This window comes from Orcinus orca, chromosome 1, assembly GCF_937001465.1.
Source record: "Orcinus orca chromosome 1, mOrcOrc1.1, whole genome shotgun sequence".
In the NCBI taxonomy this organism is placed as follows: Eukaryota; Metazoa; Chordata; class Mammalia; order Artiodactyla; family Delphinidae; genus Orcinus; species Orcinus orca.
The window spans coordinates 205,239,828-205,264,845 of NC_064559.1; the positions used below are offsets into that span (position 1 = coordinate 205,239,828).

Below are 25,018 nucleotides of genomic sequence, written 5' to 3' on the forward strand. Positions count from 1 at the left end.
AGTATCCAGTCCAGAATGTCACTAGTGCTGAGGTTGAGAAACCAAGCATTCCGGGCAGCACGTGGAACATGGAAGGAGGTCGTGTTCCTCACCACCCCCACCCTTATCCTTCCTTTGATCTGCTCCCCTCCCCCTCCTCCCCTCGCTGGTGTCCCTCCCACTGTGCCCAGGGCCCCAGTCCAGCTTCCCCAGGCTTCCCCTGGCTCACCTGCTCACCTGACCACTGACACCTCCTTTTCCTCTCAGCCAGCTTGGTTTTTTATCAGAGTTCCTATCTCCGTCCTCCTTACTAGGTTATTTACCCACTGATTACTTCTCGTTTATTTCATTTTGTCTGTTCTCCCTTCTCCCTAGAATGTACATAGGGACTTTGGCCTGTTTTTGCACTGCTGTATCCCAGTCCCAGTAAGTGCTCAGAACGTCTGTTGATTGCATGGATGAATGCGTTCCCCAAGGCCACACGGCTGGTACGTGACATGCCAGGATGTCAGTTCTTCGCCGTCACCCATGTCGCTCCTTCTTCCCAAAGTGCCCCCCCAGCCCCCTGCCCCATCCAGCGCAGCATCTCCTAGAAGTGCCCCAGACGTTTCCCGGATCTGGTCAGTTACCACGTTCTGACTCCGTCTCCAGAACGCTTTGTGGATGTGCACGGTGATACCGACTTCATCTGAAGGACGAGCCTGCTCTGTTTCCACCCAGGGGCTTCTCCGTGGCCCTGGGAGCCCAGCCCCAGCTGTTGGCCTGTCCTCAGGGCCGTCACCAGCAGACCGGCAGCTGGCACGTCACACTCACACCCCCTCCCGCAGCCGCAGTGCAGTCCAGGCTCCGACACTGCTCCTGTCCCGCAGTTCCACCTGCCGAAGTGTCCCAAGCCCTCCCACCCTCACCGTCCCTTCTCCGTCACCCCGCAGCCCAAGCCCGGCCCTCACCTGGCCCAGCAGGGACCTGCCCTCCAGCTTCTCTCCATCTCTCCTCACACCGCAGCCCTCACGCCACAGCCACAGGGGTCTCAGGCTTTACCCGACTCTCCCGCTTGAACCTCTCCTCACCCCCCCCGAGACCCATGTGGTCCAGTACCTTGAGCCCCCTCACCTGCCTCCCTGGCCTCAGCTACACCTTCTTCCTCCAGTTTTCCCAAAGGCCCAGTCTCTTCCTGTTTGAGGACCTTTACGTGTGTGTGTGTGTGTGTGTGTGTGTGTGTGTGTCCCCCAACCCAGCTCCTCCTGACCTGAGTAACAGCTCAGAAGTCACCTCCAAGGGTGCCTGCCCCCAGGGCGAGGTCAGACTCCCAGCTGCGCGTCCTAGGGCACCTTGCACTTACCATCCCCGACCCCTGACCCCCATCATTTATCACCATCTGAGGCTCTGTTTACCAGGGTGTGACTTGATTCAAGCCTGTCTCCCCTGCTCACTGGGAGTCATTATCACAAGCATGCTCGCCTGTGTATCCTCAATGCCCAGCACAGGGCCTGGCATATAATAAACAGATGCTCAGTAATTGTTTGTTCAAAGAATGTCTGTTCCCTCTGCCTGCAGCGCGCTTCCCCATCTTCTCTACCAGCAAACTCCTTTTATTCATCCTTCAAGACCCAGTTTCAGGGTCTTCTGCTAGGAGCTGGTCCCTCCCCTTCCTCTGTGTTGCCACAGAGCTTTGCACATCCCCTTACTCTGCCACTTAACTACACTGGGTCGAGGCCCTGGGTTTTTTCCTCTCACCTCTGAGCTGCTCAGGGGGAGGTGCTGGGCACGGCATGTTACGTGCAGTTGGCACTCTTGGAAGTGTTTGTGTTTTTAACCTGACCTATCTTTTTGGTTCATTGTTACATATTATTTGTGTTGTTTTCCATTTGCCTTGTGCAGTGTGGTTTCCTCAGCCATTCTGGAAGCTCCTGGAAGGCAGGCTTAGTGTCACAGCCCCACCTTTGTATCTCCTGCTTCCTGAGCCTGACACAGGGCTGTGTTCACCTAGAGAGGTTTTATTCTAGTAAATCTTTCCTGAGTCCATGTCATGTCTACTTAAGGTTACGGTCCCCTTGGCAGTTGAGAGCACTTGACATCCTTGCCCTCATTCTGGACTGGCTAGATAGTTGGTGGCACCCGATGCAGGACCCCTTGTTAAACGAGTTATTCAGAATTGTAAGACGGCAACAGGAGAGCATTAAACCAAGAGTAGGGCCCTTATGAGTGCTCGGACCTGTGCTGGTGCCCAGGCCTCATACTCATGAAGCCAGCCCTCATCTCCTTGCATCCTCCGAGGGAGGACACGGTAGAGGTCCCGATTTCCTTTTGACCAGTGGCAAACTGGAGGGCTCAGAGGGCAGTGACTGACCTCAGGTTGCACAGCTGACCATCGACAGAGTAGAACGGGAAACAGAGTCCAGCTCCGGAAGCGTGCTCACTGTCTCCACCGGCTCTGGGGCCCCAGGCGCTTTGGTCCTCGGTTTCCTCCTCTGTAAATTGGGAACATTGACCTGATCATCGGGTGGCAAATGGAACAGCTGGTGTGAGTCCCCAGATGGTCCCATCAGGAGCCACCACATCCCATAGGCGCCCTCTCCTTCAAGTCATGAAGCCAAGGTTCCTCTCTGTTTCTTGGACAGTCCGAGCCCTGTAGACAGTAGTAGGCTAATTGGCTGTTGGGGTAGTTGGAAAATTAAAGCCCCTCAGAAGTGGGAGAAGGTTGTCTCTTTTCATCTCTTTTTGAAGGAATGTGGGGACTTGGGTAGAAGGTTCCCCAGGGATCCTTGGTATTTCAGTGCTTTGATGTCTAGAGGAATAAAAGAGCAATTAATCGTTGTAAATGTCTTTCCCGTAGGGTAGGCTGAGGGTGGCAGGGGTGGCAGTGGCGGGTGACTGCTCTTCCATCCCAGGGCCATCACTGGTCTAAGGGCTCTGCAGACCAGAGACCCAGGGTCAGAGCAGCGTCTCCCTGTCGGGGAGGCTTCTGAATCTCACTTCCTCTGGAAAGCACGTTTTCCTCAGCCTCTTGGGTGGGTGAGTAGCAGAGATTGCTGAAGACAGATGGGTTGCAGAGCTCCCCTTGGTCCCCTAGAATAGGTTTCTCAATTATCCAAAGACATCTGTCCTCACCGCAGGGCTGAGAGCCAGGAGTCCACCTTTAAACCAAGTGCTCTGAGGCCCACACGCCGCAGTGGAGGGGTGGCCGGGCTGCCACGGGCAGGCGAGACTCCGGCCCCCCTGCCTGCACCTCCACCCACCATTAGCAGCCTCCCTCCTGCCTGGTCAACCTGCAGAGGACCCAGACGATGAGGGTGTGTGTGGAAGGCCAAAGAAGAGAAGAGAATGTTCTCTGATTCCTAGAAGAGGTGTGTTTGGGGCAAGCACACCTGTGGCCAGGCTAGTAGGTTTTAAATTATCTGAATCTGTGGGGTGTGTGTGTGTGTGTGTGTGTGTGTGTATGTAAACTTATGTTTCCATATACAACTACAGATGTTCCCCAGGCACACAAACACCATGCAAGTCTGAGCACAAAGTGGGCGGAGCGCCGAGGTAGCTGTGCCTGGCTTGTCGTGTTGTTTGGTGGGTGGGATGCCTTCTCGGGCAGGTGCAGGACTTGCCCATCAGCTGCCCGGAAGTGATTCATTCTGGTCCTCGAGATCTCCCAGCGCGGCTCTCAGTCGGCCTCGGTGACTAACCCAAGGGGAGGAGGGTGTGTAGTGACCTGCTTTGGCAGGAAATGACAGTGCATAGCTGCAGCCAGCACCTTATCCCAGGGTGCTGGTGCAAGTTTCTGGGCTGGCCAGACACAGATATTTCTAGACCGTGCAGGGCCCTTGGCCACAAGCTTCCCGCCATCTGCCTATATCCCACAGCACTGGCCGTGGCTCCTCCTGGCTCCTCCCGTGACCTGGGTTCTGTGTTTCCACAGGGCTGCACCTTCCTCCTTCTCCCCGGCCACAACCTGCCCGTCACAGTTGAGCACGTGTTTTCTTGAAGGTGATTTCCAGAAGCAGGTAAGGACCCCAGGGGAAGGACGTCTGGTAGAGTGGCCATAGAACGGCGTTGAGGAGAGGGCCTTGGGTACTGGCTCTAGGGCTGACCATGAAGCTAGCACATCTCATATCCTTTCTTCATCGTCCCTGATAATGCTCATTGCTTCAGCTGTGTGGGTTCTTAATAGTGAGCATTGTGGTTCTGCTGATGTCTTTTAGGCTGTTAAGATGTGTAAGGTCTGAATTAATATTTTATATAAGCTCTGTGAGTCACACAGTTATATGGCACTGTATTTTCATGCAATGTAAACATTGTACAGATGAAAATGTACATTTTAAAACATGAACATCTAAAATATATCACATTTTTTTTTAAATGGACAAAAGTCAAGTGCTGGGACCCATGGGGGAGAGGTGGCTTGTGTACCTATAGGCGCCCCCTGTTGTCTGGCCAAGCCTGAGGTCAGGCAGCATTTACAAGCAGGTGGTAGACCACCCTGGGTATAAACGTATATTCCAATTTACATAAGTGTGGGTGTTAAACAGCATTAGCTTTAAGTTTATAAATAAAAAGGAGTGCAGGTGGCTGTGTTTGTATTTGGGCGCCCCACCCCACCCCCCCTGCCTGTCAAAGGGAGGCCAGCTTTCAAAGTCATTTATCAGAATGGGTCTGACTTCTGCATGTCCTGCTCTCTGGGTCTTTCCTGCCCTACCTCCCAATTCTTCCAAAGTGAGATCAGCTGTTTCCAAGCTGGAGCTCATGTGCATAGAGATTAGGTCCCTCTAATCTCTGGGCAGGAACGTGGTATCTTACGGATGACCTCGATGCCTCCCAGAAAATGTGGTGCGGCCTTCCAGGCCACGAGCCACATTTGTCACTTTGTAAGCACCCTTCCCAGTGGTTGGGAACCCCTTCCTGACTGTCTTTTACCTACCAACCTTCCTTCAACAGAGATGCAGGCTCAGAACCAACAGAAGTGTGTAGAAGGTGTGTGTGTGGGGGTGAATGCATCCGTGTGTCTGCAGTGAATGTATGGAACTCAGTTTCTCTGAAGTGCATTTGTCCCAATCAGGTGTGATTTTCTGGAATCACGCCCACTTTCGCGTAAGCCGTGGATATCTGTGACACAGCATCCACTTAGCCACAAGCCTCTCCCCTCGCCTTTCGTTTGCATAGTTGATAGTTGCCTGTTTCTTTCCATTTTCTATGTTTTGGCTCATGTATGCCTTTCCCTGTTTAGCTTCCAGAATGTTATATCTTAAGAGAGGGAGCAGGTCTGTCTCTGACTTGGGCAGTTAACACTGAGGGATTTTCTTAGGATTTAGGATGGAAGCTCCACCATCTTAGGCGGTGGTGTGTTTGTGGGGTCGCCAGGAGACCATACGTGAGAAGCAGCATTACCTTACCTTCAGCTCTCACAGCTGAGGACTGAATGAATAATTATTGTGTCCAAATTCTTTGCAGTTTGGACTTAGGTAATTTAAACACATTTTAGTGGAGACCAGTTCTTGATCCCTACAGGGAAGAATAAGAATTCTCAAGTGAAGTTAATCTGATGTATGTCAAAACTGTGATGAAAACTTAACCACATGTTCGCTTGGATAGGCACCAAACTCAAACGCACTGTAATACACTTGCAGCATTACCAGCGACTGAAAGGTCGTTGTTGTTTGGGTTGATTGTGGTTGATTCTCTTCAATTATTTCCTTCACATTGGCACCCTTGATGCAGCTTCTGTTTCGGACAGAATTATGTAAACAGGTCCCAATGTTCCCGTCCATCAGGATTGGAGTGTGGAGGGCAGGAACACGTGTTCACGCCGCCGTCGGCCCTGACCCATTCCTGGGTGTTCTCTCTGTCAGGCAGCAGGGTGGAGTCAGCTCAAACTAGAGCTCGAAGAATCCTAGAAGACCAGCAGTTTTAGGAAGGGCAGGAGTCCTCCCAAGGCAAGCAGTAACAGTTTAAGAACTGGTCTCTGCCAGGGAAGTGTGAACAGGGAGTGACCTGGCCCCAAAGACCCATTCAGACACCAGCGACACCCCAGGCCCACGGCTGGGTGTGTGAGACCCCCTGGTAATCACAGTGTGAGCGTGGTGGGTCCCCGGGGATAGTGGAGCTACAGTGGAACAGAACCGGTCCGTACGTGACGCCAAGGGTAGGATTGTTGGGAGGAGCAAAGTTCTGTGAAATAGACCCCGTGTAAAATGATTGAGACGGGCACCCACACACACTCCTGTGGGTTCTGAGCCTTCATACCTCTGTTGGAGGAAGCTTGGGTGGTCAGGAAAGGACAGTGAGGAAGGGGCTCTCAATCTCTGTGAAGCCAGCGTCCCGAGGTCCTGGGACACACAGCAAAACCAGAGACATATCCTTGCCTGGTAGAGCTGGCCCCTAAATGGGGGGATAGAGCTTGCTCTGGGACCCAGGACTGGGGGTGGTTTGTGACAGTAGGACCACTATGAAGCCTTGAACCAGAAGCGCCGTTGGGGAGCTTGTGTTGGGGGCCGAGGGGGTGGGGGATGAGGGGGCAGTAGTACGGAGGTAGGGGAGCGGGTGGGTGTGGCCCTGGGGCTCTGGTTCTTTTGTGTGTGGCGACACCTAGTGGCCAATCCCTTGACTTCCACAAGGAGAGGGCCAACTGACCATTAGCCCTTGGACACAGGACAGACTCAGAAGACTTTTACCCCTGGAAGCCCTAATTCCCAATTTGAAGTCTTCATGGAGCATTTCAGATGACCTCGGAGAACACGACAGCCCAAGGCACACAAAATACTCAGGAATGAGAGTCTTTGGAAAAGCTAAATTTGGTTATGGAGACTGGATTAGGGACTTGTATTTGACCGTAAGTGATGTGGAGATGGTAGGGGGTGGAAGCCCAGACCCCACAGGCTGTCTGGGTTCTCTCTTCAGCCAACTGGGCCAGGGCTGAAGGAAGACGGGGCAAGCGAAGCAGCCACGGCCCCGGCCCTCCAGCAGGTGCAGGAAGACAGTGAGTGAGCACCCCGGCAGGTGCTCTATGAAGCGGACAAGGGACTTCCCTGGTGGTCCAGTGGTTAAGATTCCATGCTCCCAATGCAGGGGGCACGGGTTCAGTCCCTGGTCGGGGAACTAAAATCTGCATGCCGCATGGTGTGGCCTAAAAAAAGAAACAAAAGAAGAAGAAACTGGGATGTGATGGGACCACGTGCCCAAGAGGGCCTGGGTGGGGCGCACGACCTACCGCGGTCATGCAGTCAGGAAAGGCTCCCCAGGAAGGCATCTAAGCGAGCGGAAAAGAAGCCAGTTCCAGCCTGGGGACCCGAGTGCAAAGGCTGCTGGGGAGGAGCTTCTTGGCAGGTCCTAGAAACAAACTGGGGGCCAGCTAGACAGAGGGGAGGAGTGGGAGCGAGAGGCAGAGCCAGCCATGTGGGATCCTGGCAAGGGCGTGAAGCGTATCCTGGGGTAGGTTGGAGTGGGGAGAAATGTCATCCATTCTGGCTTTTAAAAAGATCATTCCAGTTAGGTAGCCTCATCCACCAGAGGGCAGACGGCAGAAGCAAGAAGAACTACAATCCTGCAGCGTGTGGAACAAAAACCACATTCACAGAAAGGCAGACAAGATGAAAAGGCAGAGGGCTATGTAACAGATGAAGGAACAAGATAAAACCCCAGGAAAAACAACTGAATGAAGTGGAGATAGGCAACCTTCCAGAAAAAGAATTCAGAATAATGATAGTGAAGATGATCCAGGACCTCGGAAAAAGAATGGAGGCAAAGATCGAGAAGATGCAAGAAATGTTTAACAAAGACCTAGAAGAATTAAAGAAGAAACAAACAGAAATGACCAATACAATAACTGAAAAGAAAACTACACTAGAAGGAATCAATAGCAGAAGAACGGGTAAGTGACCTGGAAGACAGAATGCTAGAATTCACTGCTGCGGAACAGAATGAAGAAAAAAGAATGAAAAGAGGGCTTCCCTGGTGGCGCAGTGGTTGAGAGTCCGCCTGCCGATGCAATGGACACGGGTTCGTGCCCCGGTCCGGGAGGATCCCATATGCCGCAGAGCGGCTGGGCCCGTGAGCCGTGGCCGCTGAGCCTGTGCGTTTGAAGCCTGTGCTCCGCAACGGGAGAGGCCACAACAGTGAGAGGCCCGCGTAGCAAAAAAAAAAAAAAAAAAGAATGAAAAGAAATGAAGACAGCCTAAGAGACCTCTGGGACAAATTAAACGCAACAACATTCACATTATAGGGGTCCCAGAAGGAGAAGAGAGAGAGAAAGGACCAGAGAAAATATTTCAAGAGATTATAGTCAAAAACTTCCCTAACATGGGAAAGGAAATAGCCACCCAAGTCCAGGAAGTGCAACGAGTCCCATACAGGATAAACCCAAGGAGAAACATGCCGAGACACATAGTAATCAAATTGGCAAAAATTAAAGACAAAGAAAAATTATTGAAAGCAGCAAGAGAAAAACGACAAATAACATACAAGGGAACTCCCATAAGGTTAACAGCTGACTTCTCAGCAGAAATTCTACAAGCTAGAAGGGAGTGCCATGATATACTTAAAGTGATGAAAGGGAAGAACCTACAACCAAGATTACTGTACCTGGCAAGGATCTCATTCAGTTTCGATGGAGAAATCAAAAGCTTTACAGACAAGCAAAAGCTAAGAGAATTCAGCACCACCAAACCAGCTCTACAACAAATGCTACAGGAACTTCTCTAAGTGGGAAACACGAGAAGAAAAGGACCTACAAAAACAAACCCAAAACAATTAAGACAATGGTCATAGGAACATACATATCGATAATTACCTTAAACGTGAATGGATTAAATGCTCCAACCAAAAGACAAGGAGCAAATCAGACTCGCTGAATGGATACAAAAACAAGACCCAGGGCTTCCCTGGTGGCGCAGTTGTTGGGGGTCTGCCTGCCGATGCAGGGGACGCGGGTTCGTGTCCCGGTCCGGGAGGATCCCACATGCCATGGAGCGGCTGGGCCCGTGAGCCATGGCCGCTGAGACTGCGCATCCAGAGCCTGTGCTCTGCAGCAAGAGAGGCCAGAGCAGTGAGAGGCCCGCGTACCGCAAAAAAAAAAAAAAAAAAAAAAAAAAAACCCACAAGACTCATATATATGCTGCCTACCAGAGACGCACTTCAGACCTAGGGACACATACAGACTGAAAGTGAGGGGATGGAAAAAGATATTCCATGCAAATAGAAATCAAAAGAAAGCTCGAGTAGCAATACTCATATCAGATAAAATAGACTTTAAAATAAAGAAGCTTACAAGAGACAAGGAAGGACACTACATAATGATCAAGGGATCAATCCAAGAAGAAGATATAACAATTATAAATATATATGCAACCAACATAGGAGCACCTCAATACATAAGGCAAGTGCTAACAGCTATAAAAGAGAAAATCAACAGTAACACAATAATAGTGGGGGACTTTAACACCTCACTTACACCAATAGACAGATCATCCAAAATGAAAATAAATAAGGAAACAGAAGCTTTAAATGACACAATAGACCAGATAGATTTAATTGATATTTATAGGACATTCCGTCCAAAAACAGCAGATTACACTTTCTTCTCAAGTGCGCACGGAACATTCTCCAGGATAGATCACATCTTGGGTCACAAATCAAGCCTCAGTAAATTTAAGAAAATTGAAATCATATCAAGCATCTTTTCTGACCACAATGCTATGAGATTAGACATGAATTACAGGGGGAAAAAAATGTAAAAATCACAAACACATGGAGGCTAAACAATACATTACTAAATAACCAAGAGATCACTGAAGAAATCAAAGAGGAAATTAAAAAATACCTAGAGACAAATGACAATGAAAACATGACGATCCAAAACCGATGGGATGCAGCAAAAGCAGTTCTAAAAGGGAAGTTTATAGCTATACAAGCCTACCTCAAGAAACAAGAAAACTCTCAAATAAACAATCTAACCTTACACCTAAAGGAACTAGAGAAAGAAGAACAAACAAAACCCAAAGTTAGCAGAAGGAAAGAAATCATAAAGATCAGAGCAGAAATAAATGAAATAGAAACAAAGAAAACAATAGCAAAGATCAATAAAACTAAAAGCTGGTTCTTTGAGAAGATAAACAAAATTGACAAACCATTAGCCAGACTCATCAAGAGAAAGAGGGGGCTTCCCTGGTAGCGCAGTGGTTAAGAATCCGCTTGCCAGTGCAGGGGATGCAGGTCCGTGCCCTGGTCTGGGAAGATCCCACATGCCGCGGAGCAACTAAGCCCGTGCACCACAACTACTGAGTCTGCGCTCTAGAGCCCACGAGCCACAAATACTGAGCCTGCGTGCCACAACTACTGAAGCCCAGGCACCTAGAGCCCGTGCTCCGCAATGAGAGAAGCCACTGCAATGAGAAGCCCACACACCACAACAAAGAGTAGCCCCCACTCGCCACAACTAGAGAAAGCCTGCGTGCAGCAACGAAGACCCAACATAGCCAAAAATAAATAAATAAAATAAATTTATAAAAAAGAAAAAGAGGGAGAGGACTCAAATCAATAAAATTAGAAATGAAAAAGGAGAAGTTACAACAGACACCGCAGAAATACAAAGCATCCTAAGAGACTACTACAGGCAACTCTATGCCAATAAATTGGACAACCTGGAAGAAATGGAAAAATTCTTAGAAAGGTATAACCGTTCAAGACTGAACCAGGAAGAAACAGAAATATGAACAGACCAATCACAAGTAATGAAATTGAAACTGTGATTAAAAATCTTCCAACAAACTGTGATTAAAAATCTTCCAACAAACAAAGCCATGACCAGATGGCTTCACAGGTGAATTCTGTAAAACATTTAGAGAAGAGCTAACACCCATCCTTCTCAAACTCTTCCAAAAAATTGCAGAGGATGGAACACTCCCAAACTCATTCTATGAGGCCACCATTACCCTGTTACCAAAACCAGACAAAGATACTACAAAAAAAGAAAATTACAGACCAGTATCACTGATGAATATAGATGCAAAAATCCTCAACAAAATACTAGCAAACAGAATCTAACAACACATTAAAAGGATCATACACCATGATCAAGTGGGATTTATCCCAGGGATGCAAGGATTCTTCAATATACGGAAATCAATCAATGTGATACACCATATTAACAAATGGAAGAATAAAAACCATATGATCATATCAATAGATACAGAAAAAGCTTTTGACAAAATTCAACACCCGTTTATGATAAAAACTCTCCAGAAAGTAGGCATAGAGGGAACCTACCTCAACATAATAAAGGCCATATATGACAAACCCAGAGCAAACATCGTTCTCAATGGTGAAAAACTGAAAGCATTTCCTCTAAGATCAGGAACAAGACAATGATGCCACTCTCACCACTCTTATTCAACATAGTTTTGGAAGTCCTAGCCGTGGCAATCAGAGAAGAAAAAGAAATAAAAGGAATACAAATTGGAAAAGAAGAAATAAAACTGTCACTGTTTGCAGATGACATGATACTATACATAGAGAATCCTTAAAATGCCACCAGAAAACTACTAGAGCTAATCAATGAATTTGGTAAAGTTGCAGGATACAAAATTAATGCACAGAAATCTCTTGCATTCCTATGCATTAATGATGAAAAATCTGAAAGAGAAATTAAGGAAACACTTCCATTTACCATTGCAACAAAAAGAATAAAATACCTAGGAATAAACCTACCTAGGGAGACAAAAGACCTGTATGCAGAAAACTATAAGACACTGATGAAATAAATTAAAGATGATACCAACAGCTGGAGAGATATACCATGTTCTTGGATTGGAAGAATCAATATTGTGAAAATGACTCTACTACCCAAAGCAATCTACAGATTCAGTGCAATCCCTATCAAACTACCAATGGCATTTTTTACAGAACTAGAACAAAAAATCTTCAAATTTGAATGGAGACACAAAAGACCCCGAATAGCCAAAGCAGTCTTGAGGGGAAAAAATGGAGCTGGAGGAATCAGACTCCCTGACTTCAGACTGTACTACAAAGCTACAGTAATCAAGACAATATGGTACTGGCACAAAAACAGAAATATAGATCAATGGAACAAGATAGAAAGCCCAGAGATAAACCCATGCACCTATGGTCAACTAATCTATGACAAAGGAGGCAAGGATATATATACAATGGAGAAAAGACAGTCACTTCAATAAGTGGTGCTGGGAAAACTGGACAGGTACATGTAAAAGAATGAAATTAGAACACTCCCTAACCCATACACAAAAATAAACTCAAAATGGGTTCGCGACCTAAATGTAAGACCAGACACTATAAAACTCTTAGAGGAAAACATAAGCAGAACAGTCTTTGACATAAATCACAGCAAGATCTTTTTTGATCCACCTCCTAGAGTAATGGAAATAAAAACAAAGATAAACACATGGGACCTAACGAAACTTCAAAGCTTTTGCACAGCAAAGGAAACCATAAACAAGATGAAAAAACAACCCTCAGAATGGGAGAAAATATTTGCAAACGAATCAATGGACAAAGGATTAATCTCCAAAATATATAAACAGCTAATGCAGCTCAATATTAAAGAAACAACCCAATCCAAAAATGGGCAGAAGACCTAAATAGACATTTCTCCAAAGAAGACATACAGATGGGCAAGAGGCACATGACAGGATGCTCAACATCACTAATTATTAGAGAAATGCAAATCAAAACTACAGTGAGGTATCACCTCACACTAGTCAGAATGGGCATCATCAGAAAATCTACAAACAACAAATGCTGGAGAGGGTGTGGAGAAAAGGGAACCCTCTTTCACTGTTGGTGGGAATGTAAATTGATACAGCCACTATGGAGAACAATATGGAGTTTCCTTAAAAAAGTAAAATAGAATTACCATATGATCCAGCAATCCCACTACTGGGCATATACCCAGAGAAAACCATAATTCAAAAAGACACATGCACCCCAATGTTCACTGCAGCACTATTTACAATAGCCAGGTCATGGAAGCAACCTAAATGCCCATCCACAGACGAATGGATAAAGAAGTTGTGGTGGGCTTCCATGGTGGCGCAGTGGTTGAGAGTCTGCCTGCCGATGCAGGGGACATGGGTTCGTGCCCCGGTCTGGGAAGATACCACATGCCGTGGAGCAGCTAGGACCGTGAGCCATGGCCGCTGAGCCTGCACGTCCGGAGCCTGTGCTCCGCAACAGGAGAGGCCACAACAGTGAGAGGCCTGCATACTGCAAAAAAAAAAAAAAAAAAAAGAAGTTGTGGTACATATATACAATGGAATATTACTCAGCCATAAAAAGGAACGGAATTGAGTCATTTGTTGAGACGTGGATGGATCTAGAGACTGTCATACAGAGTGAAGTATGTCAGAAAGAGAAAAACAAATATCGTATACTAACGCATGTATGTGGAACCTAGAAAAATGGTACAGATGAACCGGTTTACAGGGCAGAAGTTGAGACACAGATGTAGAGAACAAACTTTTCCCCCCAAGGGGGGAAAGCCACAGCGGGGTGGGGATGGTGGTGTGCTGAATTGGGTGGTTGGGATGGACAGGTATATACTGATGTGTATAAAATTGATGACTAATAAGAACCTGCTGTATAAAAAAATAAATAAAATAAAATAAAAAAATTAAAAAAGAGCACACAACTTATAAAAAAAATAAATAAATAAAAATTAAAAAAATAAAAAATCATTCCGGCTACTTGCGCTGGGTGGTGGAGTGGAAGGAAGTGAGAAGGGGTGGACAGGAGGAGGAGTGATCCCCCAGAACCGAGCCTCTCCACTCAGCTGTGCTGGGAACTGAGGGCTGTCCGCTGCGCTCGTGCACCTGGCCCCAGGGGACGGCTGGCTGCCTCTCACCAGAGGTCATTCTGCAGGCAGCTCACCCCTCCTTCCTGGTTACCAGTGTTAATTAGACCCTTTTCTGAACCAGGAGGAGGTGACAGGATAGCAGACAGTAGAAGAGGGAGCCTGGGCTTTGGTGGTGGAAAGGAAGGCCCTGTAAGTAGACGGCACTGCATTGAGTGCACAGCTGCATTGCTACGCAATACACATTTTGCCCTATTGTGCAGGCTTTTAGGGCCGGAGCCCCTGTTAGCTTCTGGGGACTGAGCGGTTGACAGGAGCCTCCAGGGAGGCTGCTGCCCAGGGCTCTGGCGCCTTTCTGAGTCTGCCCTTCACCTGGGAGAGCCTGCTGGTCCAAGGCTGGCTGGCCCCTGAGGGATGGATGGTGTGAGGAGTGTCCTTGGCCCGCAAGCCTGGCTCCCTTGGTCCTCCGAGCGCAGCTCCTTGGCACCAGGGCTGCCAGGGCTCCACCCCCACCAGCTGCTGCGTTATTTCTGACTCATCCAGGAGTTACAAGTGTGTAACCCAAACCCCTCCACACCCGGCTTCCTCCCCCCCAGCTCCTCCTGGAGGGAGGAAACCCTGGGACTTCTCTCCTGGGACCTTTCTGCAGGTCGGGTCCCTGCTGCACCTGGACGCAGCTGCCGCGTGCAGGAGCCACCCTGTGACAGGTGGGTGGGCTTGTGAGGGTGGCGGCAGCGAGCCCGGGCAGGTGTGTGTGCCCGCAGCCCCGGGCTCGCCGTCCCCATCGAGGGACTCCTTGGAGCCCAGCCCAGGAGGCAGCCTCTTGAACTCGTCAGGGACTTTTGCAGAGGGAGCTGTCTTGGTGTTTGGGGGCTGGGTACTGATCCCATGGCTTCTCCAGCTACAGGCCCCAGCCGGCTGCCTCTGATCATGTCACTTTGCTCCTCATGGAAGTTGCTGGCTTTGAAAGACGGGGACACTTTGGGTTTCATGCAGCACATCTCCTGGGCTCTTAGCAGGAGCCTTGCTGAGGGGTGGCTGGAAGGTAGAGCTGGCAAGAAGTCTGGGTCAGCTCAGCCACCTGGGCCTGACAGCTCCACACACAGAGGGGGCTGGCCACCAGTGCCTGCTCCGGGGAGATCCCTGCTCAGTCTGGCTGTCGGGCCAGCAGGCGTGAGGGAGGAACGGGCAGCTCGCCACCTGCTCTGGGCTCTCAGAAACGAGCCCCTGATGCAACATGGGCGGCCTGACAACTTGTGCCGGTATGCGGGTGTGTCTCGTCCTGACACCGCCCCACCCCATGCTTCTCCTCGCTCTGCAGGAGTCCCCAGAGCTGGCCAGGGCATGAACCGCGAGGGGGCCCCCGGGAAGAGTCCGGAGGAGATGTACATTCAGCAGAAGGTCCGAGTGCTGCTCATGCTGAGGAAGATGGGCTCCAACGTGAGTGCCTTCGGGGCGTCGAGCAGCAGGTCTCCCAGGGAGGGTGCCTGATGCCGGCGGGCAGAGGGGCTGTGACCACCTTCTGTAGCAGCTGTGGTCTGGGGATGGGGATGCCAGGCCTCTGGCTTGGCTGTGGCTAATTCAGGCTCCCGGGCACAGGCACCAGCATGTCCAGTTTGGCATGGCACTCCCTGTGCCATGTTTGGGCCAAGTGGGTGAGGGTCCTAAAGGCCCTGACCTTCCTTTCCTCCCCTCTACCGGGAGTCTTCTCTTCCGGTGGTGACCGGCGGGCAGGACAGCCACCGAGAGGGCAGCAGATGTGCAGTGGCCCTTCTCAACAGGAGAGGGAGGGGCTCCCCAAGCAGGGCCTGCCCTATGCTGGAATCCCCGTCCCCTATCTGATCCCGGTGCGAAGGCCTGTGGGCCCCATGGACCAAGTTTTAGGGGTGGGAGCAGAGGGGGGAGGGTGCTCACCCTGGAACTAGAAGGTCAGTTCGCAACAACAGAGGCCCAGGGAGCGGGTGCGGGCCACCCTTCACCCAGCCCTCTCGCCCCTGCAGCTGACGCCCAGCGAGGAGGAGTTCCTGCGCACCTACGCGGGGGTGGTCAGCAGCCAGCTCAGCCAGCTGCCCCAGCACTCCATCGACCAGGGTGAGTCCATTGACCAGGGAGAGTCGAGGGCCCGCGTGGCCAGCGACAGCAAGTTGTGGTTCCTTTAGAAAGCGTAGCTCCAGCCCTTCCAGATGGGTGGTCCACGAGAGAGAGATTTCGGGGCGGCAGCTCCCTCACCCTCAGAGCTGAGCCCCAGCTGGCGGCAGCGTCTAGACGTGGAGCCTGCAGAGCCTCCAGAGCCTCCAGGCCGGTCCCTTCTCCTTCCCCAGCTGGGAGCCAAGGACCCAATCAGGTAATGGGGGGGATCCCTTTCTAGGCCTGGGGGAGGAAGAGGAAGAAATGGAGGTGTCTGGGGGCCCCATAGCTGCAGAGGCTCTGGTGGTTGCATTTCTTCAGCCTTTGCCTGCCCCTGCCCCCCGCCCCCGAGTACCCTGTTCAGGGACAAGGAAACCACCCTTGTGTGCAGGGGCCTGCTCTAGGTGCGGGCTGCACAGTGGCTGCTGTGTTCCTGGCTGTGCCCAGGAAGGTGGCCCCAGTGGTCCTGGAGGTCTCCGTGTGCCCAAGGGAGCTATTTCTCTTTTGAGTACCCTCAGCCAGTTGTAATAATGGTAGTGGATAACACTGAGTGTTTATTGTCTAGCAGGCTTGAGCTGCCAGCTGTATTACTTCTACTTAGCAGGCAAGGAAACGGGGGTTCTGAAGCAATAAGCCACTGCAGCCAGTTCCTGGGGGGCCCAGGATGCAAACCTGCAGCCCGATTGCAGAGCTGGGTTTGTCTCTGTCTGTCCTGGAGCTGCAGGAAGCTGCTGGGCACTTAATGGGCTCTCCCTTTCTGGAAGCCTTATCCTGACCCTGTAGCCCAGGACCCTGACCACCAATTTCCAATTGCTTGGAATTCTTGGCTGTTGAATTGTGCAGCCGGTGACCTGTCTGGTGTGAGCGGGCTCCCAGGAGCAGAGTGCTGATGGGCGTGTTTGCTGATCCCTGAGGCCGGGGAGGTGAGCAGACCTGGCACACGGGACTGCTTTTCCTGAGGCTGCCCTTGTTCTCCTGGATGTCACACGCCGGGCTCTGCCCTGGCGCAGGACCCGGTTCCCGAGCTCTGACGCTGGGTGTGACCCAGCCTGTGCGCCCAAGTCAGCAGAAATGTAGAGGGTGTTCCCGTGGCCCCAGCAGCTCCCGGGGACAGCCTCTCGCCCGGGCCACCCTCGTGCCGCACCCTGTCTGCGCCAGCTGGGCTGTCAGCCACCGCTGGGGAGGAGATAAGGGGTGTGGAGTCTGCCCCCCCACCCCGTCCTGGGATATTTCTTCTGGGAGAGGTCTTTTCTCCTCCAGGGCTGATCTGGGTTTTAGCGTGGGTCCCTCTCCCCTGCTCCCCAACCGCATTCACTTGAAACCCTCAGGCTTCTGAGTCCCTGGGGCATCACCTTTTCTCCCAGCCTGGTCTTGGGTCACTGGGTTAACCTGAATTTGAGCTGCAGGGGTAAGAATGCCTCTAAGTAGAAAGCTGTTAATGGGAAAAAAATCAAAAGAAGCTATAGAACTGTCAGTATAGAAAACACCACCATATACACTCCCTACCCCCTGCCCATATTCACACACGCACGAATGTATGTGTATAGAGCAAAAGAAGCTGAAAGAATATTTACCAGGTTGTTTAGAGAAAATTTTGATGGAGGGTGGAACCACATAAGGGACTTTGACTTTCCAAGTCACACAGTTTTTTGTAAAACTAATTTTTTTTAACATTGCGCATACATTTCTTTTACAATAAGGGAAGTTTTTTTTTAGATTCTGAATGGCTTTTTTGGTTTCCTATTTTTCTTTTTCTTTTTTTTTTAATTGAAGTATAGTTGATTTACAATGTTGTGTTAATTTCTACTCTACAGCAAAGTGATTTAGTTTTACATATATACATACATTCTTTTTTTAAATATTCTTTTCCATTATGGTTTCTCATAGGATATTGAATATAGTTCTCTGTGCTGTACTGTAGGACCTTGTTGTTTAAAGGGGAAGTTTTAAAAAGTGTTTTTAAGAGAACTCTTTTTGTCTTGCTCAGCTAAACCAACAACTGAAAATAAAAATGAGCTCTGCTGAGTTATTTAAGGCAGTCACGGTGACCTCACCTGGCCTGAAACTGCTGAGCAGTCAGGAGTGAGCCGTGGGCCTGTGGGTGTGATTTCGTGGCCCTGGAATCCGGGCCCTCCTGGGTGTGGGGCGTCCACAGACAGACAGGCTGGCCTTGGGTACTTCTCTCCGGGAAGCAGGCTCCTGGGAGTGAACCTGGAGCTGGGTGAGAATCTCTGGGGAGATGGTTCTCTGCTGCTGGGCTGCCCTTCAGTCTGCCCCTCGCCCCACAGTCACCTCCAGCGACAAGCCTCACAGGCTTACTGTATTTTCTTTGTGCCAACAAAACAGCAAGCAGTCCAGTCTCTCCCACTATGGAGGTTCAAGCCTGAGAGCAGGACCCTACATTTCTGCCCACACCATGGGGCCAAATGGGGCTTTGATAACATTCTAGCCTGCCCACCTTCCCCGTTGGCAGAGCCGACCTCAGCTGATGCCACAGGGCATGTTGCTGTCAGAGTCTCAGGTGCCACCCGGGTGGCAAGAGCCCTGGATCATTGCTTCCAGTGCTCAGGACCCCAGCATGAAAGGCCCAGAAAGGCCTAGGAGCATTCGGGGTGATGGGCGGGACCGTCCCGTAGAAGCCTGGTGTGAGCACCTCCTGCCACTAGGCGGCACTGTCTCTCAGCAAATGCCTGTGCGCTGCTCCGCCGGCTCCCGCAACTCTGACCTGTGCTGTTCCAGCTGCCCTCAGTAGGGGGCCTGAGGCCGCCCCATCAATGGGTCAGCGCTTGGCCATCCGTCCCGGGGTCCTGCCCACCACCTTGGACCCGCACACGCTTCCCCTCTGGGGCTGGAGGGGTCTGGTACCGGGAGCACTGCTTGCCCTCCCCAGACCCAGGTAGGAGAGCAGCAAGCTGGGCATCCCTCAGCCCACGCCTCCCGGCCGCCCCCCATCCCATTCTTCCCTCGGTGAACACGTGTTCAGTATCTGCTGGGTCCAGGTAGGTGCTGGAGACCCTGGTGCACGGGCCTGCACCATAGCGCCTCACCAAATGGTTCCAGGAGAGGGCCCCAGAGGCCCCCCAGTACTGCACTGGACAGTGGGTAGACCTGCCTGGGCTGTGCTGTTCCAAGACCACCCTCGAAAGCCTCCTTCTGGAAGCCCTCCTTTCCCTCCCTTGTCTTCCATGAGACCCCCCCCCTCTCCCCCCTCCCCCATTTTCTGCTTCTCTCTGCTCACTGCCTCCCACCCCCCGCCCCCCCAGTGCCTCCTTTCCCCTCACCATGGTCATGCTGGTGTTCTCCATATTTTGTCCTCTCCTCTCAGTGTCACACGCTCTCCCTGGGAGGTCACATCACTCCCGTGACTCCCAGCAGAGCTCTGGTCGATGCCTTCCAAATACACCCCCTCAGCCCAGACCCCCTGCTGACCCCCAGATTGATGCGCGCTCTCTACTGGCCGTCTGGCCGCACACGCCCCACATTCAGCACGTTCAGGGTCGTAACCTCTCCCCGCCCCGGGATCTGTGCTCCCGCCTGTATTCTCTGTCGTGAGGATGTGCCACCCCATGAACCCAGTGTCCTGGGGACCAGCCACTGACTCCTGTCTTCCCCAGGTACCTAGGAGGTTACCAGGTCCTCTTGATTCTCCCGCCTTAATGCTCCTCGCATCTGCTTTGTCTTCTCCATCTTGGTTTGAACCCGCATTTTGGTCTGAGCCCATGTTAATTCTTGTCTCGATCACCACAAACAGCCCCTAACTGGCACTTTGACTTCTCGTCTTGCCCTCTCCGTGCACTTTCTACCCTGTACCCAGAGTGAGTATCGAAGGCTACATCAGCGGGTCTCTTCCCGACTTAAAATCTTTCAGTGGCTTTCTACTGCCTTGAGGATAAAATCCAAACCCCTTAGCGTGATGAGCAGGACCCCTGCCCACCCGACACCAGGACCTCATGCTCCACAAACAGCCACAGTGAATGGCTTTCAGCTCCCATCTCAGGCCTCGTGCGTTCACGCCTTTCCGTCCCTGCATTTGCCTCTCGGCTGCCAGGAGCCCAGCCCTGAGCCCACCCCCTCCCCTGCCTCCCACAGGCAGGGGCCAGGCCCTCCTGTGATCCCCACCGCACACGTGTACCTCAGCCCTGCTACTCCCCATACTGTCTCCTGGTCCATCTCTTGACCAACTCTGAGCCCCTTGTGGCTTCCCTCTTTGTATTTGTGGGGCTGGGCCCCCCAGAGCGCCAGCATGTTCTTGGGTGAATGAATGGACCAGGCTCTGGGTCTGGGAGCCCATAGTCCCCCGAAAAGGCAGGAACATGGAGCGCTTGTCTCCTGGTCCCCAGGGTGGCCAAGCAGACCCGACATCCTCGCTGGACTGACTTTGAACCAAAGGCAATCATTGCTTCTCTGGGAAGGTCGCCTTGCTGAGAAGCCCCAGCTTGAGGCTCGGGGGCGGAGAGCAGTAGCTTCCAAAGCAGGCTCAACAGAATGCTGAGTTCGTGCCTTTCTTATTGTCAGTGCTGTTCTCTCCATAACATATGTCGATCGTTTTTCCTGGCTATGAAAGAATGCATAGTCATTGTGGAAAGTCATTGGGAAAGACAAACAGCAGAAAAGCTTAGAGGATTGACTCCTACCGTGTAGCTAGAATCACTATTCCCTTGCATTAATTTCCCAGCAGACTTTTTTAAAAAATATGCATGTATTTTCATTTTCAGAGTTGAGACCATACAGTGTAAACGTTGTAATATCCATTTTAACATCCATGTTTTCACTTATGATAATTTTACCATGTCCTCAAACGATTTTCAAGAAAACATTTTAGCAGTCACGTGATATGCAGCCATGTGGCTGTGCTATCATTTTTTGACCGATCCTTTACCTTTTTTTGTTTGTGGCTGCGCCGGGGCTTAGTTGCGGCACGTGGGATCTTTAGTTGCGGCGCATGAACTCTTAGTTGCGGCGTGCATGTGGGATCTAGTTCCCCGACCAGGGATCGAACCCAGGCCCCCTGCATCGGGAGTGAGGAGTCTTACCCACGGGACCACCAGGGAAGTCCCCTGATCCTTTACTACTCAACATTTGTTTTTCATTTTTGCTATTGATTATAATTAATTTAATTTATCGAGCTCCTCCTATGTGCCAGGTTCCATGTCAGGTAGCATTAAAGTTATCCCAGAGAATCCTCATGACAGCCCTGTGAGGCAGCCACTGTCACAGGCCCACTTTCACGATGAGAAAACAGGCCCTGAGGGGTTGAGTAAGGTGCTCAAGGTCATAGAACGGGTCATGTGGGTCCAGGGTGTGGTAAACAAAGACCGTCTAGGAGTGGCTTACAGGCCATGTGCATTTTTAAGCAGAACAGTGTTTTACCAGAGGAGCAGGTGTGCTGTAGGGAGTTAGCATGGTATTTCAGGAGGGCATGAGAAAATTGGAAGGATTTCCTGCTGCCTTCTTTTTCTGGGCCTTTCACCTCCAGGTGCCTTTGAACGTGCTGGTTCTGTTTGAGCTCCAGGTCTCTCTCTGCCCCAGCACCACATCGGGGACGGATGCGGCGAGTGCCAGTTCCAGGCCCCTGGTACACTTGGCAAAGGCCTCCTCATGGCCAGTCGCCTGCAGAACTACCATCCTCGAGTCATGCTTCGTATAGACCTTTGTCCAGCCGTCCTGGGGCTGGAGGGACCCTGTCTTGATGTGGCCCATTTTGTTAAGGAAGCCCTCGTCCTTTCTCTTCCCCTCTTTCTGGCCCTGGAGCCCAGGGCCCAGGCCCTGGCACGCTGGCTCCCCAGGCCTGTTCCAGCCTCTGTCTGATCACACTCTTTCTCGAAGAGACTTTCCAGGGAAGGTCCCCAGCCTGAGCCAGCTGGGCGGTCCCAGGGCTCTTCCGGCTTTCCCCTGCGGAAGCCAAGGCTGCAGGCTCAGGGTCCGCTGCCAGCAAGCCTAAAATAGGTCATTTGGTCTCAGGGTTACACTGAGAACCTTGTTAAAATAGCTGTGGTCATGGGCAACCCAGCAGGGAGCCAGCGGCCCAAGGAGAGGGCCCACCCAGTGCACGGCTCTTCCAGGGACCAAGCAAGCTCACCCCTATGCTCATCACCCCACTTGACCCTCTCAGCGGCCCTCGAGTGGGGTGCTGGCACAATCTCTGTTTTACAGCCAGCATTCTTCCTGGAATCCCTTCCCACACTATCTGGCCTCTGCTCTTTCCCTTCCTCTGCCGCCCTCTCTGCCCTTCCAGGGTCGGCCCGCTTCCCTCCTCTGGCTCCTGGACTGCCTGCGGATCTTTCCTTCCCTGTAGCGGTTATCACATCAGGTCAGGAGCCCCGAGGGGCCAGGGTCCGTGCTGTGCTCGCAGTCTCACATTTCCCCGTGGTCCAGCTCTGGCACAGAGTGGGGTCTGTCAGATCCCTGTGTAGACCGAGGCTCCCCCTCTGTGCGGACCAGCTGCCGGGGTCCCGGGACCCCCATCTGCTCACGTGCGGCTCTGAGGCTTCTCTCCCAGAGGCTCCAGGTGACAACCAACTCTGGACTGAAATTACTGTCAGGCCCCGGGAGAATTCCAGTCAGTGGGATGGGAAGCTAATCTTTTTAAACTTTAATCAACACTTTCATGAGAATTACCTGTAACCTAATAATAATAAAATTGAACCCAAAAATCTCATATACATTGAATCCGACTGAAAAATCAACCAGAAGGCCTTGGTACATGATAACTTGTGTCACGGAAAAAGAATAAAAAATACCCCACGTTGAGGGGGATGAATTGGGAGATTGGGATATACACTACTGACACCATATATACCACTATATATACACTATTGATACCATGTATCAAATAGGTAACTAATGAGAACCTGCTGTATAGCACAGGGAACTCTACTCAATACTCTTCGGTGACCTAAATGGGAAGGAAATCCAAAAAAGAGGGGAGATATATATACGATGGTTGATTCACTTTGCTGCACAGCAGAAACTGACACAGCATTGTAAAGCAACTATACTCCAATAAAAATTAATTGAAATAAATAACCCCAAGAAAGGGAAAGAGCTGAAGAGCAGAGCTGGTCGCTCAGTTCGGCCTCTGGTTCCGGCCGGTGAAGGGCTGCCTTGACCTTCCTTTACCAACGTGATGGGTGCTATTGTGTAGAGCTGAGAGCAGGGGCCTCCAAGCCCCTGTGCACCTCTGCTCCCACTCCTGACACCCAGAAGAGGCAGACCTCTGTCCCGGGGAAGAGCATCAAGGCCAGTTGGGCCAGCGATGGCACTGTCCTGTTCACAGTAGCCCATTGATCTGGGTGCCAGGCGACCGCCCCCGGCCTCGAGTTGCCAGCGCAGCAGGGCAGATGGAAACACGGGCAAACACGTAAAGAATTTTGGGGGCAGATCACAGGATGACTGACCCTGAGGGAAGGGAACCCCCCTAGAAAGCCCCAGAGGTAGGATGTGTGTGCTGGGCTCAGTGGGGTATGGGGGGGTGAGGTGGGTTTGGGGCACGTGGGACTAGAGCAGAGCAGGTGTACTAGAACCCTGAGGGGTAACCCCACAAGATGCTGTTTGTGATGCTTTATGCTGTGGACATTATCCAGGTCAGTCAGATGGGCAGGATACGTGTGTTTTGCAGGTGAGGAAACGCAGGTGGATGTGCAGGGACTTGCCCAGTATCGCACGGGTAGGCAGGGGTCAGACCCAGGTCCAGGTACCGTGATCCACCAAGGGAGCCCAAGCCTGGGGAGGTGCTCGTTGGTCTGTCAGGAGGCCCAGGACCCCTGCCAGGAGCCGCCTCCCACCTGGGCCCAGGTACCACCAAGCCTGGAGCCTGCCTTGGCTGCTGAGACCTTGGCGACCAGTGTCGTGCTGTCTCTGGGTAAAAGCCATCGTCTGGGAGCTTTGGGTGGCAGAGCTGAGCTGTATAGCAGCCCTGGGCTCCTAGGCTACGGCTGCTAAAAGCAGCACGTGCCGCCAGGCAGGTTTGGGGCTGTCTGGAGGGAGACCTAGTCCAGGATGGTGCCCGAGTTTCACCCCCGTGGAGACGTTTGCCCTTGTAGGAGTGTCTGGGACCTGTTTTCCTGGGAGCCTCGCTGCCTGGCTCATCTCCCCAGAGCCAGTAGCTGAGCCGTGCAGTTTTCGGGTAGGTGGGTAGCCGAGTAGCAGATGCTGGTGGGTATGCACAGCAAGAAAGTGAGCTCAGGGGGCAAAGAGGAAGCACCAAAGCCGAAAACCACGTGGTCAGACAAGGGGCAGACGTCGGGAATGGGAATCATTCCCTGGACGCTTTGGTGCGTGTGGCCGTGTTTCCTCTCCAGCCGGTCAGCCGTGTGCGTGGAGGATACGGAGTTTTCCAGGCCCCAGTCATTTGCCCTCATTGGGAGGGTGTTAGGCCCATTAGGAGGTCAGGAGGCTGAGATGCCCGAGCCCAGCATGGAGTAGTTGTGCTCAGCTCCGGCCAGGGATGGGCGTGAGGCTTTCAGAGAGGCTGGGGTGCTGCCGCCCTTGCAGGAGCCCATGACCCTGCATCGGGTGACGTGGGTGTCCCCACTTATGGCTGGTGCTGGTGCTGGGAGTCCCCGCCTTTTCTCTGGTGACATCTGTACCGGGCTGTGTCCTGAACTGTGGGGCACCGGGGCTGGAAGGCTTTGGAAGCTGGCCCAGGCTTTTGTTACCTTGTGTTGGTTTCCCGGGGAGGGTCTACTCTCAGGGCTGTTGCCTCTCTCCAGCCACCTGTGAGCATCCACTCCTCCCGGCTGGACTCTGCAGGAGCTGGAAGAGCTCTCCGCAGCCTGTCCCCCCGCAGCCAGGCGCTTTGCTGAGCTGTAGGCTGGACCAGCACGGTTAGCACATCCCTGCTGCCCGAGGAGGCTTCATCCCTTCCTTCCGCTGCCTGGTCTCTCTCTCCGCGGGGTCCCTCCTGGAGAGGGGGTGGTGGTGGTGTCTGGAGCAGTCCTCGTCCGCCCTGGAGCCAGGCCCAGCTCCATGTGAGCTCCAGGGTCTGTGCCTTTCCTGGAAAAGGGCAAAGGGCTCCACTAGGATGTCTCCGGCCAGGTCTGAGAAATAGCGGCCGGGTGTACCCTTACTCCGTCCATCACCTTAGGGCTGCAGCCATCTCCCTGT

At 51.7% G+C, this 25,018-nt stretch overlaps 2 protein-coding genes across 12 annotated transcripts in view; both read left to right on the forward strand.

Moving 5' to 3' along the window:
• Nucleotides 1–25,018, forward strand: part of CLSTN1 (calsyntenin 1) — a 523,112-nt gene that overhangs the window by 391,543 nt on the left and 106,551 nt on the right. The window lies entirely within an intron of this gene.
• The window catches only part of CTNNBIP1 (catenin beta interacting protein 1), a 53,146-nt gene that overhangs the window by 19,446 nt on the left and 8,682 nt on the right, over nt 1–25,018 (forward strand). For 5 of the 11 annotated variants that reach the window (XM_004272369.3, XM_049712814.1, XM_049712816.1 and 2 more), the window contains 3 exons: nt 3,890–3,974; nt 15,108–15,226; nt 15,787–15,877. In XM_004272369.3, coding sequence (XP_004272417.1) covers nt 15,131–15,226; nt 15,787–15,877 — 187 coding nt within the window. In that variant the 5' untranslated portion in view covers nt 3,890–3,974; nt 15,108–15,130. Of the gene's footprint in view, nt 1–3,095; nt 3,327–3,434; nt 3,975–6,508; nt 14,494–15,107; nt 15,227–15,786; nt 15,878–15,945; nt 16,131–25,018 lie in introns of those variants that run through there. The other 6 variants (XM_049712815.1, XM_033432881.2, XM_049712823.1 and 3 more) reach the window with 6 other exon arrangements.